A 17,187-nucleotide genomic window follows, 5' to 3' on the forward strand; every position below is an offset into this window, starting at 1 on the left:
ACTGAAGTGTTATTTTAAAACAAATAAAAACAAGTTTGTTGCCGTTTGTTTTATGAATTCCAATATAAGTTTTTTAATGTTATTAAATTTCAACTATCAATTTTTTTATATTATTTTGTTTATTGGTTTAAATCAGAAATCTTTACTGATATAATACAGCAGACCAGTTTGTTTGTTTTTCAATGTGTAGGCCTATTTAGAATAATATTTCAGTGTTAGAAATAGCGTGCCCATTTTTTGAGGCAGAGGAAAAATATATTTCTTTTGAGAGCCTTCATAGCATGTTCTGCGAAAACGGTTAAAATTCCGCAAAGTTCTTGTTTGACAGAATCAGTGCTATATCAGGACGAGTTAGTTAACAATATTATTTTATATGACATAGAGTTTACAAAAATAATCTCTGTAACGACATTGTGACCATAAGTTTTACTTCATTAGACTATGTCAAAATACCTTTGCAATATGAAATACGAATAAAATAATAATAGTATTGTCTTTAAAAGGTTAATAACACGGCAAGCTGTATAATCTTGTGTCCAAAAATTATTTTCGAGATGAATTTTATTTCCAACACCGTTTGACAGATTACCATGAATATAACATTTGCCGTAATTGGAAATCTTTAAAATTATTTATGCCTAAACCTATACAGACGCACATCGTTAGATCGTTTGATATAGTTTGCTATATAATTGGTAGATATAAAGCAAATTAATTTTGTAACATCAACACAAGTTTACATAAAATCATATCATAAGCGACGTTATATTAGATATTTTGAACATAAGGATAACAAATCAAAGTGATCGCACTACAAGAGACAATAACACTATGAATTTAACGTGGAAAATATATAAGGCACACAGTAAGCTGTCTCTGGAATAACACAATGCTGAACACAGAATTTACGGAGTCAGACATCGAAACCGCAGAGTTCAGTAAACCCAGCTATTTGCATACTTAGATTAATTCCCCCATTCCACTCGCATGCTGAAACTTCGAAACTTCCATATTATAATCTTGGGAAGATTTTATACTTTCAACTTTTACAAATACTTTTATTTGGAGCAAAATTTTATTCAAATCGAAAAACAATTTCAATAACATCTCGACGTCTTTACATTTGAATTTTAATTAAGAGAATAACATTTGGACTTAGTTTCTTTGAAGTTTCAGTACTTTTTAGTTTAGTGAATCTTATTATTTCCGATATGATGAATTGAAGTAAGGAAATATAACCCCACATAACCTCTATATCAACGTGGTTTGCGTTATTATACGTGACGCCAATTATATTAAAATCACAATGTAATTTATATCTGTTATGTTATTTCAGGTTCTCTGTACACGTTAACATATATATGAAACAAGCAATGAAACAAAATGACAGCGTAACGTATGATATTCATCTACACAAACCATACCATACTTCTACCGAGCCTATAGCAGTCTACTGATAGACATTAATTCGGTCTAGATAATCCACCTACATCAGCTTATAGATCTAAATAGCTGGGGATGCCCTACGTTGGGTTTGGGATTATGGGTTCCTGTGCTGTTTCTTTTTAAAAGCTCGAATGATTAAATCATAGTTACATGTATATATAATAAAATCATGATGTAAACAAATACATGTATACTCTAGCACATATTTATGCATATAATATATGAACATAATTTGGTACGAAATCTTCCAAAGCTTTGAATTTCTTTTCCCACATAATGCTACATGAATATTTATTATAAATTTGTTAAACATGAAAGCTAAAAAGGTAATTCATACAGTTGTCCAAAGCAGACGAAAAGATGACATTGTTATAATATTTAATGTACATTTAAATTTTTTATTGAGACGGTCCCCTCGCAGACTCAACATAAATTGTGTTTATGAGTTTTGACGCTGACGTGAGAGTGACCAGCATCTAGCTCGCCCACTCATTGACGCAGCAATGCGTATACTAAGCAACACGGGCTGTTGACGAAATATCAAATCAAAAGTCATTTAATCAATCCAATTATTCACTTATGAAGACCTCTTTAATACAGAGAGAGCAGTGGTATCCAAGCTTAAATATTTTTAATAAAAAAATGATCCCGAAATAGGTACATAAAAAAAAATTGTAATATAAATATAACTTTGAATATCGATTTATCAAATAAAATCATTTAACGATTCAAAGTTTCCTATTAAAATATAACGTCACAAAGAAAATACGGTAGTCTAATTTTCCGATATAATTGTAAAATCGCAACGATTTATATATCTTTAAAAAGGTTAATAATTATATCGAACTGATAATCGTGATATGACAAGTCGACTAGACATGACACGACGAAATTAAAAAAAAAAACAAAACCTGTTCTACCGTTCGTATCAGCTCGCAAGTGACAAGGTATATATTATTGTAGATAGGATATTATTATGTAAGGTCATGGATGGACTTATGTTAATCGAAATGATTCAAATTCCTTTTCAAATGATGACAAGGCCGTATTTTATTTCATCGTGACCTCAATCCCATAATGCTTTAATCTTTAAAATGAAGTAATTTGTCGCATGGTATCCTGTGTTTTAACGTTTAAATTGTCCACTTAAATCATCGGGTCATGCATCGTCATTTTTCCTCGTAAACTATCAGGAACGATTTTAATATAATTGCTTTCCTCGACATTTAAGATCCTTTGCTTAACCATCGTTGACGCAGAATACTCGAACACAAAGACGTACATACATATATAAAGGTAATTAATAAATCGTAATTGACTTACGTTATAATTTATTAATAATATGTGAGCAAACTTTGAAAAAATCAACAAAAATACAAACCATAACCAAACTCTTTAAAACTCAAGTATAAACAACAAACTTACAATATAAATTAACAAGTTACCACCCAAACTTCGAACGGGTAAAATGTTTTCATATTTCGCATTTCAGAGAACAAAGAATTTGATACAAAGTTACTACAGCAATTCCCAAACTTCTTAAAATTTCCAAAAATATTTTCTTAGTGGTTGCTTACAGTATGAAACAAATGTCATAAAACTATTTCTGTTTTTAGTTATTCTCTTGAAATTTATCTGCAATGACATTTTGAATTAGGTACATGACAATGATGACTGCGGAAACTAACGTCTCCGATGTTTAGCTTAATGTATTGGGTATGGTAAGGACACTGCATCCATTAATTATTAGAAAGCCTTAAAGCGAACAGACTAAAGGGGTGATTCAGAGGCAAACAATTATATCTAAATATAATAATCTCTTAAAACGTAACCTGTTTTTAACGGTATAAAACTCTAGTAACCGTAGTAATAGTCTTGTAAATAAAAATTGTATTTATTTCTCTTAATTAAATATGATATACGTAGCTAGTCGGACAGGCAAATGGACAAAAGATGTCACTGTTAGAAATATTGACTATTCCTTACATCGCCAACGCGCTCCAAGCCTGGGGAAATGTATATCACTGCAGCTTCATTGACTCACTCACCCTTCAAACCGAAAAACTACATAGAATTTTTGTTGAGTAAGTGGAACCGTACAAAGGCGGGTTTGCAGAAAGTCCTATCACCAATGCAGTTGTTTTTAAAATTACTCATTGTTAAAAGAAGAAGGATCTCAATTCGATAGTATTTTTCGTTAAAATTTCTTCCAAGGATAATACACTGAACAAAGTTCACACGAAACTAACGAAACGCAGCGATTCCATGGAAAGCGTTTTTATGAACTGTTTGTTTTGTGCGCAATCTTTAGGAGTCGTATTTCAGCATTCGCCGAGTTCAGTGAAGTAATTCAGTTTTATGTAAGTGCAGTGTAAAATAGAATTTGTTTTAGCGGAATAACACCGCCCGAAGTCATAGAAGAACGTTCGTGAAAGTTAACAGAAATAAACGCAGAAATGTACGAATTCAACAGTGTTTTATATAACTTTATTAACAAATATAATATTGTTGTTTCTTAGTAAATAAATGTAAACTCCATAGTTACTTACAAATTATAAATGACAATTGTAAGTTGTTATATATTATGAAATCTTTTATTGAATATCCATAAAATTTTACTATATTTTTTTTATTATTAAACTTTAATATTGAAAGGTATTTCTTAGACAAGAATCATATCTGGAAATAAACTTCAGGAAGTAGATTAGTCGAAGTTACTGTACGCTAATGATATGTCATTTTCTCAACCAAACAGTGGCTGGCAATTTGTTCGCGAAGTTTAAATTGCGTTGTGGCAAACATCGGAGAGGCAGGCTTATTAACTTCTCTATAGCTATTAACGCCGTCATTTACAAATTGAAATCCAAGTTTCAGAAGCGACTTCATCTTGTTTACCGTCTATGATAAGTTTGAAAATCGTTATTTAAGTTATCAAGACGTTCACAACACGCTTTTGCGTTAAATTATCCTGTTAGTATTTACGTACGAATTAATGTAAAGATATATTAAAATTACATTTTTATTCAACATCAGACTTCCGTATAATGTGTAATAATCAAAAACATTATTAGTATAAAGATTGTAAACACAAAAACAATCTTAATATAAAACGGTTAAAGTGAATTTTATTAACAGTTCTGAATATTTTAAGTCCTGATGTATAAGTTTACATACCAATATTTTATTCTTTAACACTTCTATACCTTTTATTTATAGAATAAAGGAGTACCTTTAACAGTGGCTATTAAGATGTCCTTAGAAAATTTATATCTCATCAGTACAGGAAACAGAGTTATGGCCAATAAATACAACGATATAGGAAGCAACCAGCAGGCTATACTGGTAATAAACGCATCAGACGAACATTTACGGGTTTATACCGTAGTAAATGTAAGATATACCCACGTGTAGTAACAGCCTAGGCAAATAGGTAGTTTGAGTTCGTTTTTATCAATACATTTTTATTTACGCAAGTAATATTCAATGTTATGGTCGAAATCGGTTATAAAAACGATAATAAAATGTTTATCTCAACGTCTCTATAACCGTTTGAGTTTACAAGTATCTCGTATAAAATAAACTTGTATTTTTAAACTGATACATGTCATTATTGAAGCTACATTTGCATTTTCCGATTATTTAATTTAAAGCTTATGTTATAAAAAGCATTGATAGATAAGACAAATTATTATACACAAGAATATGTTAATTTTAAGTGTAGGACTTAACGAATAGCATGTGTTGAGTTTTTTAAAGGATTTTAAACGAGCTGAATAATCTATCTTCGTGTGAAAACTAGAGTTGAACGAGATTTTTAAATTATGGAATAACTATCAAAACTGTTTCTAAGATCTATGCTTATGTAATGTTTGTATTTTTTTAACCGTCAATCACGCGAAAACTATTGAACGTAGAATGCTATGACCTTTTTTCTTCTGTTAATCCTAACCCTTTTTTCCCAGCAAAGCTATTATTGAATTTTTGTTTAAAGGCAAGCAATGCACCTGGTAGTAAGTCAAAAAAAATATATTTATACCGTTACAATTATCGAACGTTTTTTTAAGTATATAATTCCAAATATAATTTATCATAGATAAACGAATTTTGTTAATATTAGTCCCCAATTTCAATCACACTATATAGGTATAGTAGTTCACATGATTGCATCAAGATACTCTTGAATCATCAAGGTTTTATTGAATATAAACCCACCACCGCTTCGGAATGTAGATTCTGCGAAAAGAACCGTTAAAAACACACAAAAAGTAGTATGTAGTAATTATATACAATTAAATTTATAATTTCAAGCCTTTTTTATCATATACATAATTTTACTTCTTCTGTATAACTAATTTTTACATGAGCTTAAAATTTGTTAATAATATTGATTTCGAGATTTTATTATAGAATCGAATCTATACCCTCGCAAAACATGTTGCAAATCTTTATTTTTCGTTTTTATAAAATGCCTGTCACTATGAAAACATTTGATTTTAAAGTGGATTTACACGACATTATATATCAGGAGTCTCTACCAACTAGATTACAAAGAGCTTGATTTCCAATGCCTGGATGATATGCTATTTTGATGGATAAAAAGTAATGTGACAGGCTGTAAATGTTAAAACCACTATTAGGTTTTGTTGATTGATACGTAGGTTTCCTCACGATATTTTCCTTCACCGCCGAGATTTAGATAAATTATAAACACAAATTAAGCACTTGACAATTCAGTGATGCTTGCCTTAATTTGGACCCACTATCATCGGTTAAGATCTAACGGTTCAGCGAGTTTGATGCGAGTATGCTTTAAATATTGTAATTATTTTAGACAGTGTCGCATATCATCCTTATATTTCACGATCATTTTAAGGTGAGATTCGACTTTGTTCTTATATAATAGTTTCGATTCGATTTTAAAAGAATACGTGAAATAAAAGAAACAATTTGAAGAGGGCGTACCCTAATATATATTTTGTGTATTATATTGTTTTTGTAGACTGTGCTCTAACTTTAGAGGATTAATCGAGTGTTATAAGTACGTACAATAAATATGCGATAGCCAAACACTTGAGGTTCGATCGATATGTATTATGACTTCTAAGCTGTACAATTGCACGAGAGATAAAAGGATTTTTAATAAACACGTACCAACGTACATATATATTAGACATTCGTGACTTCGAATACTTATTTAAATTTAATCAAAATACACAAACCTTTATTATCAAAATTGATTGATTTGTAAAATTAACGGTTTAAGTTACTATAGGTTCAACGCACAATAAGTACCTCATCCTATAATTGGTATTATTTAATAATACAACGTTTTTTCCAATACTCCAAAGCGGGGTAACAAATAATTTAAAAATATTATGACGCATAATAATTTACTAGTATCATATACAAAAAGCTCTTATATAAAAATATTTGCAAAACTAAGCAACAATGTTTATTAATGCTTATATAGTAATAAATAATATATATACAGTCAATTGTTTATGAAACAATCACGATAAGATAATTGTTTGATTGATTGTGTCTATTTAACATCTGGCCACAGATACAGGTCAAGCAGCAATTTCCTCATTGAAACGAGTATTTGAATTTCCGCAAACCAAAACTTGTTACCGACGAATAAGAGAAATTACACTAAAATTTTAATTAATTGTTTTAATAAATCTGTATTCTTATAAATCGACACTAACACACATTCGCATTTTTTTAAAAGTTATATTACACTATCAGTTATTTACAAATATATAGAGCGGTGAGGAGATTGACGCTTCAAATTGAGAGATAAATTAAATTTAAAAATATGTACTCTAATTATTATTAACAGTGTAAATGAAGCCTATTAATGTCATACTTGAGGTAAGAGCTTATTTTAAGATAATCAGTAGGTTTGTGCACTACGCTTCTTCAATGCAATTTTTGTAACACATGTAACATAGATTATGTCACGACATTTTCCTTCATAAAACATGAAATTCACTTAATATTAAGTGCACAAAATTAAAATTAAATATCTCTGTTTCACGTATCGTAACCACTGAACCATCTCGACGGAACAACAACTTTTGTTGATTTCAATATTCATAACAACAGATTGTTTGCTAGACGACTTATAATTTATCGCGATACTTTAAGCCGTGCTTCTGTTTCACAACAATTATGGAAAATAGAACATGATTAATAGCCTCTTGTAACTATATAACTAGTAGAAACGCAACTTATCATCATTCATAATTAATTTAACAAAGCTCGAACAATTATTAATAACAATCATTATTACGTAATATGAATAGTTATTTTATGTATATGTCAATATTTTGAGTAGAAACGAATTAATGTGAAATTTACTTAAGGTTTAATTCAATTAAAAAGATATATTATATATAGGAAATTAACAATAGATGATGAAAGTGATACCTGCCCACATAAACGAATAAAAAAATCATTCAACTGATTTGATACTGACGGCAATTTACAGAAAATATTTATTAAATTAAAGATAACAACGATTTGAAATAATACTCCGAAAATAAATTGCAAATTGTTTTAAAATTAAAATTGAATATTTTCATAGAAAAAAAAACAATTTTTTTTTTCATAACATTTAAATGGAATCAAACTCGACGTACACCTTTCTAAACAAAAAGATAATTTTCCAATCGGTACAAAATTGACGGTTTTCTGAAAAAAAAACAAACAAAAAAAAAACAACCGAAATGATAGGATACCTTTTTAAAGTCAGTTTAATATAAAAAGCTTTTCAAAAGTAAAAACATTTTTACCCAATCAATTATTCTATAGCAATTTAGGACCCCAAATGCTTTGATTGGCATGATAGCAGATTGGTCGCGTAAAAAAGACATAATATTTCATTCAATAAGCCTGCCTACTTTCTTTACCAATAAAAAACGATTCCTCTGTTATTAAGGGTTCAATCAATCTATACTCGAATACGGAGTGTTTTATATTCTACTATAAAATATCTTGCAAATCAAATTTGATCCAATTAAACTGAGCTATATTAAGTCTAAAAAATATTGATATTATCTATACATATAATACAATTGGAGTGTCTGTTTGTAATATTAAAATAGCCCTTTTTTACCCAATGCATTTGTATTTATACGCGGTACATACATATATACGAAAATAACATTTTTTACAATTTTTTTCGGTCTGTCTGACCTTTTATTCTGGATAATCTCTGGAACGGCTGGACCTATTTTGACTGGACTTTCACTGGCAGATAACTGATATAATAGAGAGTAACTTAGGCTACAATAATATTTTTTTATTATATACAAAGACATACATACATAGGCATTTTACTTGGTGGTAGGGCTTTGTGCATGCCTGTCTGAGTAGGTACCACCCACTCATCAGTTATTCTACCGCCAAATAACAGTAGTCAGTATTGTTGTGTTCCGGTTTGAAGGGTGAGTGTAACTACAGGCACAAGGGACATAACGTCTTAGTTCACAAGGTTGGTGGCACAGTGACGATGTAAGGAATAGTTAATATTTCTTACAGCTTCATTGTCTATGGGTGATGGTGACCACTTACCACCAGGTGGCCCATATGCTCGTCCGCCAACCTATACCATAAAATAAAATAAAAAATATACAAGGTTGCGGGCACAGCTAGTATTATATAAAGCATATCCTATATACAGTTATTGTATTGATATCAGTATGTCACACGCCGTCTCAATCGCATTACGAGTAAATAATTGTTACGACACTGAACGAAGTGTTGGGCGAATTCCAATTGTTACAGTGAATGTAAATAATTAACTTCGGACCAGAGCGGTAAGCGTCGCGTGATCAGATTATTGGATCAGATATATATTATTTGTGATAAGATGTTATGATATGTTATTGGAACTATAAATGTAATTTAGTAGCAACTAGATAAAAAGTTCAAGATACGATATGTAGGGCATAAAATTTTACACAAAAATACGCAAAACTATCAGAACGTGCGTGCGTGCGTTTGCGCATGCGTTTATCTATGTGTATCCAAAGGGACAGTGCTAGTTATATATAGACCTAAATACGCATAAACTACATTTGTTTTGAATATTATCAATGTTTTAAATGTTATATTCTATAGGAAAGCATTCTAAATACTTAAGACGACAAGCTATTACTACATTACGTACCATAGCGCACCATTTACGTTACTCTTAGGTAAATAGTTCTGCTTATTCTAGAAATCAGATAAAACAATATTCAAATCAAAATGTCTTAAGTATTTTTTTTTTTATATTTTTCATGGTTACATTATATCTCGGATAGGCAAATTGGTCACCAACATCGGCCAATGCTGTAACTAACCTCGGGAAAAGGTTATGTTCCTTATCCTTTAACACTGGCTGTTTCAGCCTACAAATCGGAACACAACTTGAGGTATTACTGTTTGGTGGAAGAATGATGAGTGGGTAAAGAACGTAATGACATACAAATTTGAAGATTTTTACTAGAATGTCATCTCTGAAAGTGTATTACGAACAATGAAGATTCCATAATATTATATCATGAGATAAAAAGTTACAGTATCTTACAATAATATGTTGATATACGAAATCTTCTTACAATCAATGTATATTTATTTACATGAGAACTATTAGCATAAGAGTAGTTTTGACACCTAATATAATTAATCATCACGTTTTATTACATTTTCTTAAATTATTTACCTACATGATACCTTCGTAGACTACCATTTATATAGCTAATAACGTTTTAAAAAAAAAAAACCGTTTTTTTTTTAATTTTGGCTATTATTTTCGGGTATAGCGTCTTTATTTTCAAACCAACGGTAGATTTTTGAAATTCAACAAACAAGTATATAAAAAAATGATTCTATACTAAATACAAAACAAGACTTTTACATAGGTACTTTGATTTGATCATAAATAGAACTTCTATAAGTGATCAAATATAATATAACATTTCCTATTTTTTATTTGATTTACTTATCAGTAAATTCATTATGTAGAATTAATTAATCTTGCCATGCTACAAAAATATACTTTTAAAGAGCGTCTAAAGACAACAAATTTCCGTTTTGTTTTTTTTTTTATTTTGACCTTTATAATTACGATGTCAAGTCAAATATTACCAATTTTGCTTAATTGCTTTCAAGAAATCTTATCGAAATTTGACAATATTTGACAGCAATATTCATAAAACTTCAATACGACATTTATTAAAGATATAAATACATCTATCGTGGCGATAATTTCCGAAGACATACAACAGCGTAGGTTTCTCGATAATTAGTGATGTAAACCAATTTGAATATAATACAATAACAATAAGGTAGTGTTGCTAAAAATAGTTACGTGACGAGCAAATTTAAAAAGATTATATATTCGCTTTCACTTACCACATTAGCGACTCGATCTTATATTTGTGAATTCAATTTTAAATGAGTAAGTTTTACATTGTTCAATGTAAAATTCCTTTGACGCCATTACTTGAAAGGTTATACATTGATAGTTCGGGCTGTGAAACATTTTAAACATCGAAACGTCTATTACGTTTTAATGTTGAAAAATATTGTCTCGTTAACAGTTTAATAGTTTTTTTTTTATAAGCTATTTCGAGATGGTCCAGAGATTACATTGGAATCTTAACCCAAGATTTCGAGTTTAAGCTGTAATGTGCTCATTTAGTGTATATCATCCTGAGCGTTGAACGAATATCGCGTCGGAAAAAATATTCACAACAACCGGTATTGGATCAACGTGGTGGAATAAACCAAAAGCCTCCGAGTGAAAGATACCGTAAGCCCAACAGTGGGACACAGATATTTACCGGCTTTACTTGACGTTGTAGGTACGTTCATAAGATTGATATTTAAAACAAGATTTTAATCTAATTTCCGATCATCATAAATAAATTATGATAATAATATGTTAAATTAAAATCATCAAATGCGAAACAATATTTATGGTTCCGCATATATTTTAATTTCGTGTCAGGTTATAACTATTAAAATGTTCGAATATTATTACTGACATCTAATTTGCATTGAATTATAAAAGAGTGTACATAATCTGTTTCGTGTTCATTGGTAAGGCACTGCCGGTATACGTACTTTTCTTGTGATGGAGACATGATCCGTGGAGGCGACACATGCTCGCCGTCTGCCCCATGCAGGCGCTACCTCGTCCGAGACTCCATCAGCCACCACCAGGCGGCGCCACAGACACTATATCTCCACAACCATCATCGACACACTTACACCACACCGACGGAACTATTTAGTCACCTTTTGATATATTCGATATATCATACTCGATTCGATACTAGCTGTTTTTATTCATAACATATATTTAATATTAACGTTGATTATCCCAAACAAAATATCCTTCCAAGTCTGTTCAATTGTAATTTTACCAGATTATATTATGAACTTATATGTAAATATATCGTTGGGTCTTAATATAGATTCTACAATAAAGAACCAGCTACTAATTACTTACTAATGAAATAACAAAACCTTATGTTGTTTAATTAGTAATGATGAAGTACAATAAAATTTTTAAAATATATCTGTAATCAACGAATTCAAATTGTGCACTTTTTTGTCATAAATAATCTCGTGTTGTCATATTAATTAATAATCTTTTATCATATTAATTAATCAACGTTAAACACTATGTGTATGTACAGTATTCATTTATAGTGAGAATTTTTTTTTATTTAAGTGTAAGAAAGCTTTAAACTCAACAATTTTGGCTGTACATTGACACACCATCGGGGCAATTGAATTATGTATGGACATTATCTTTGATCATTTAACGTCATTCTAACTTCCTAAAATTAACATCCATAATTACATACGCTGCTCATCTGTTTCAAAGGCCAATTTTACATAATTAAACTATATAACTAATATTCTAGCACGCGAATAAAATAGTATTTAAAAGTCAAATTCGAAGCCGATATTTTGCGTCGGAAATTAATATTCAACGGCAAATAGCTACAAAATGTTTAATCTTAAAGTAGCAATATTCCACCGCGAAATTCACTTCTGTACCTCTTAACAACAAAGGCATCAGTTATGCAGATTTTAATCTCCTTAACTGCGAAAGCCTTGGTAGTGTTTTTACTTATAATATTACGAGATAAATGCTCGTTAAAATGCCACTTAATATACAGAAATTAGGGAAATTTGTAATCCTTTTTTTAAACGTGAAAACTCGTTATAGCAAATTCAAATGATATAAGACATATTTTTTAACACTTAAAACTTTAATGTATGTATGTAATATACATTAAAAATATATATATAATAGACTTATGAAAAATAATGATTTGTAAAAGCCGTTCAACGATCGCATGGCAACGAATTATGTCGATAAAATATTCATACAAATAATAATCAAATCGAACGGAACTGAAAGTAAATAAAAATAAATACAAATACCCGATTAAATAATAAAAAGCAACTTCACTTTATTAGAATAGAAATGTTTTTGATATGACTATTAATTTATCGATAACAATGAATTCATGAACGTCAAAAAATATAAGTTGAACAAACAGTATAACTATGAACAGCTCTCTCACGACCCCATTTAATAAAAAGGAACGTTACAAAGTGGAGAAAATAGCCGAATCGAATGACAGTGAATACAAAACAACGAATGTCGTTGATTAATCGTCATGTGTACTCACTTTGAATGTCATTCATGAATGGAGGTTGTAGTAGTAAATCATTCGATCGATGCCAACCTCGCTCCCTCGCTGAGCAAACATTCGTTCAGTCAGTGAACCGTGGACAACTGTTTCTGTTTCAAGTTTACGAGTTGATAGGGATTGATGACGGAGCCTACGTTTTATTCTTTTGTCGTTTGAAGTAAAATGTACAATGTATTTTGATTTTCAATTGAATTTGAGAAATAGATTAAATTATTTGAGTTTTCGAATCACATGGTTTCGTTCATATTTTTTTGGTTCTTTCATTATTTTAATTGTAACGATGAAATACTAGTAGATGTTTAATGATTGTATACTGAGTGATTGGATGGATAAGACCGGCTTGTAAAAGCCACCGAATAAAAACAGCCTTATTTCATACTATATAATTCCCAGCTGTTAAGCTGATCAAACAAACCGTTATCTATAATTAATGAAGTTAATACCAGAGCATATCACACAGAAAAATCAATTTAAATTCTTATAACTGTTGCTTCTATTCGTATCTTGTGAAATAATAACACGACTAATAAACCAGGAACGTGACTTATTGAATGTAGTTAATTCAATTAAAAATACCGAAAAATGCACACGTTTTAAAATGTCATAAAATACATGCGTCGCAATAAACATTTGTATTTAAAAAAAATAAACTAACTAACAACAAAATTTACATGAAGGTCGATTTACGGTCTTCATGCCCGCCTCGATGTACAAGATCGAACACGTTTCAACAACTAAAGTAATTTATCTGATGGGATACGAAAATTAAGGTTGCTCCCTTAGGGTCACCATGAAAAATGATTGAAATGAAATAGGAATGTACGAATTCTCTTGTATGGAACAAGAATTTATAACAGTATAAAATAAGCGAGAGGAAATTGTTATTCTATTGTAAAAAAATTTATGTTAATAAAACAATTATAATGACCTTCAGTTTTATAAAAAAAAATCATCAATCTACATTGATATTATAAAAGTAAATCTGTCTGTCCATCTGTCGCTCTTTCTGGACCAAACCGCTGAACTGAATTTGATGAAATTTCGTATGAAGCAAAGTGGAACTCTAAGGACATGGGCTACTTTTTTACCTGACACATGACAAAAAACACCCTAAAACGTGAACTCGAATTATAATAACAGGAAAATCTTATATAGTTTAATAAAAAGTCTAATTTAGCGTTCGCTTGTAGATATTTTGATTTAGTTAGTACGCAGTACTTGAAATCATGTAGCCTTATCGTTATTAGGACGTCCTGGTAATAAAAAACGTGTGGTCAGCGTCTCGCCACAGAATGTGGAGGGCATTTAGGACGGACCGAACATTTGACACAGTGCGCGTGGGCAAGACACTAAACAGCTATTAAGAGCAACTGCAACACAAATTGTAATTAATGACTTCAGCGGTTGCGATCTTTGAACTGAACAACATTTAGAAATGACACTAAGCTGAAATTTCTATTGATATATTCAATGGATATTTCATCATTGTAATATTTAACAGATTCATATTACGCATTTTTTTTAAATATACAGGGCTGTTTAAAAAGAAATATTCTAGTATACAGAGTTCATATTACGTTTAGGAGTTTCTTTATTCAACAATAGCCTTTAAATGCCTAAACATATTTCAAAGTATGGGTTATCATCACAATTCCAAGTGACAATAATATTAATTCATTAAATTATTCAGGCTATTAATGTATTTGTTGTTTAAATATGATCGTTATCTAGATTTTTTTACAGTTTACTTTGAAATTTGATTATTTGTATATAATTATATAATAGATAAGGTCGAATCAGATTTACTAATTTTTTAATACAGTATAGTACAATTTCAAGTATTTAAACGACAGAAGATTTGTGAATGTTATGCAATACTCACTAACATCATTTCTCATTAACACAACAATCTTAGTTTGCGACAGATCTTATAACATTTGTGTTTTACTTCAATAATAGGCGCTTAGTTTAACTGAAGCGTATTTGCGCACAGAGATAAATTTTATGAATAAACAATTTGTATAATGATATGCCAGTAGCATAAATGTTAACCATTTCAATAAGGTCACTGAACGTTAAGTGCCGTGTAAACTGTTGTATTAGGTATTTTGTTAATGATACTGTGATGACTTAAGAATTTTCTTTGTTTTATTTTTATGTAATAGTATATTTAGACACGATTTCGAACGTTTATATTAACACTTTCCAGATATGTTGTATATTTAGCACATTTATGCTTAATTTTAAATAAGGTGCTATACGCGCGGTCTAAAAAACTGCGTAGATAAGTTTTCTAGGAACAATGGATTATAACTAAAGCGCTGTGACTGCTGAAGAGACGAAGAGGATACAGTGGGTGTTATAAGGGGTATTCCGGTGTACATAAACGCGGTAGGCGACTTGGGCACCGGTGAGGACCAGTATTCTTGTGTCCCGGTTCGAGGCAGTCTGTCTAACTGCAAACACGAAGGACATACCATAATGTCTCAGTTTCCAAGGTTGGCCACTCGTTGGCGATGTAAGCAGTATAAACATATTTATTAGAACATATGTCTATGTAAAGAGCTGAGATGGCCCAGTGGTTAGAACGCTTGCATCTTAACCGATTGCGGATTCAAACCCAGGCAAGCATCACTATATATATGTGCTTAATTTGTGTTTATAATTCATCTCGAGCTCGACGGTGAAGGAAAACATCGTGAGGAAACCTGCATGTGTCTAATTTCATAAAAATTCTGCCACCTGTGCATTCCACCAACCCGCATTGGAACAGCGTGGTGGAATCTGTTCCAAGCCCTCTCCTTAATGTAAGAGGAGGCCTCATCTCAGCAGTGGGAAATGTACAGGCTGTCACTTTACTTTACTTTTACTTTATGTCTATGTAGTGTCTAGTGACCGCTTACCACCAAGTACATTTTGAAAAATATATAGACAATAGGAACATAAATAGCTTACTATGGTACTGTATTCATATGATTAACTTTCATGTAACAACAAGAAGCCGTATGAATATAATAATCGGATTCATATGAACCTTGGTCGAGATTATGTCGTGTATTATTTGCAATAATTACATAACGTGTGAGCTACGATGGCTTCGTTTAGAAATAAACAACATTTACAAGATGTAGGATTTCCACCAGTGAAAGAGTCCAGAAACTAATAACATGCTTTTCATTTAAACGTTCATTGTGTTGACTACTAAATTAAGCATTTAATTAATAGGAGTCAGCCCTTTCAAATTATCACAAATAATTTCGGCAATTTGGCAGAAGGCTTCAATAATATAGGGTATAATTCATGTAGTACATTTTGCGGATATATTTAATTCGATTCAATTCATAGTTTAATAGCATTTAGTTGAGCCAATAAGATTATGTCGCCAATGTTCCGTAATTCTACTTCAAAAATAAGATATGCAAAACCTTATTGAACTCGAGAATGATCCTTTAGGCCCCTTTCCCATCGGATTTACGAAACCCTAAATATTATACAAAACTATTCCCTATATTTATTATAAGGTTAAATTACATTACAGACTAAAATAAGTTTAGGATCATGATATTCCATCTCGTTGCAACAATGGATATATACACGCGTGGCAGGTTGCCTCACGACAAGTAGGTTACCTTCATGTCCTTTTTTTACAGCGTTTACAATGCAGTGCGCGCCCGGATTTGACCCCGAAATCGTTGGTTAAGAATCAAGTATTCTAACCACAGGGTCATCTCGGTTTTTGTAATGTATTGTAAGATTATATAAGACTGAATGTCTCGAATGAATGAATAAACATAAATGTAATCAGTTTCTGATATAATAAATAGGAAATCCCGTTGAGTACTTGACAATGATGAGAATCGTAAGCGCAGTAATTCTTCCGCGGTGCAGTATGCAATGGGTCCCTCAAGGCGACAAGGCAACGCAATTTGACCTGCCACTCGAGAATACTAAGCAAGTATAATGTATTCATCTGAGAAAAATCGTGATCAGCCCGCCCCAGGTACACGCTACG

General features: G+C 30.9%; 1 protein-coding gene across 11 annotated transcripts in view; it reads right to left on the reverse strand.

The window, feature by feature from the left end:
- Positions 1–17,187, reverse strand: part of LOC124536652 (dual 3',5'-cyclic-AMP and -GMP phosphodiesterase 11-like) — a 220,519-nt gene that overhangs the window by 104,555 nt on the left and 98,777 nt on the right. Inside the window, exon 2 of one of the 11 annotated variants that reach the window (XM_047113194.1) lies at positions 11,566–11,727. The exons of 8 other annotated variants lie outside the window; for them this stretch is intronic. In XM_047113194.1, coding sequence (XP_046969150.1) covers positions 11,566–11,623 — 58 coding nt within the window. In that variant the 5' untranslated portion in view covers positions 11,624–11,727. Of the gene's footprint in view, positions 1–11,565; positions 11,781–17,187 lie in introns of all 11 variants that reach the window. 2 more of the 11 variants (XM_047113193.1, XM_047113195.1) reach the window with 2 other exon arrangements.

This window comes from Vanessa cardui, chromosome 17, assembly GCF_905220365.1.
Source record: "Vanessa cardui chromosome 17, ilVanCard2.1, whole genome shotgun sequence".
Lineage (NCBI taxonomy): Eukaryota > Metazoa > Arthropoda > Insecta > Lepidoptera > Nymphalidae > Vanessa > Vanessa cardui.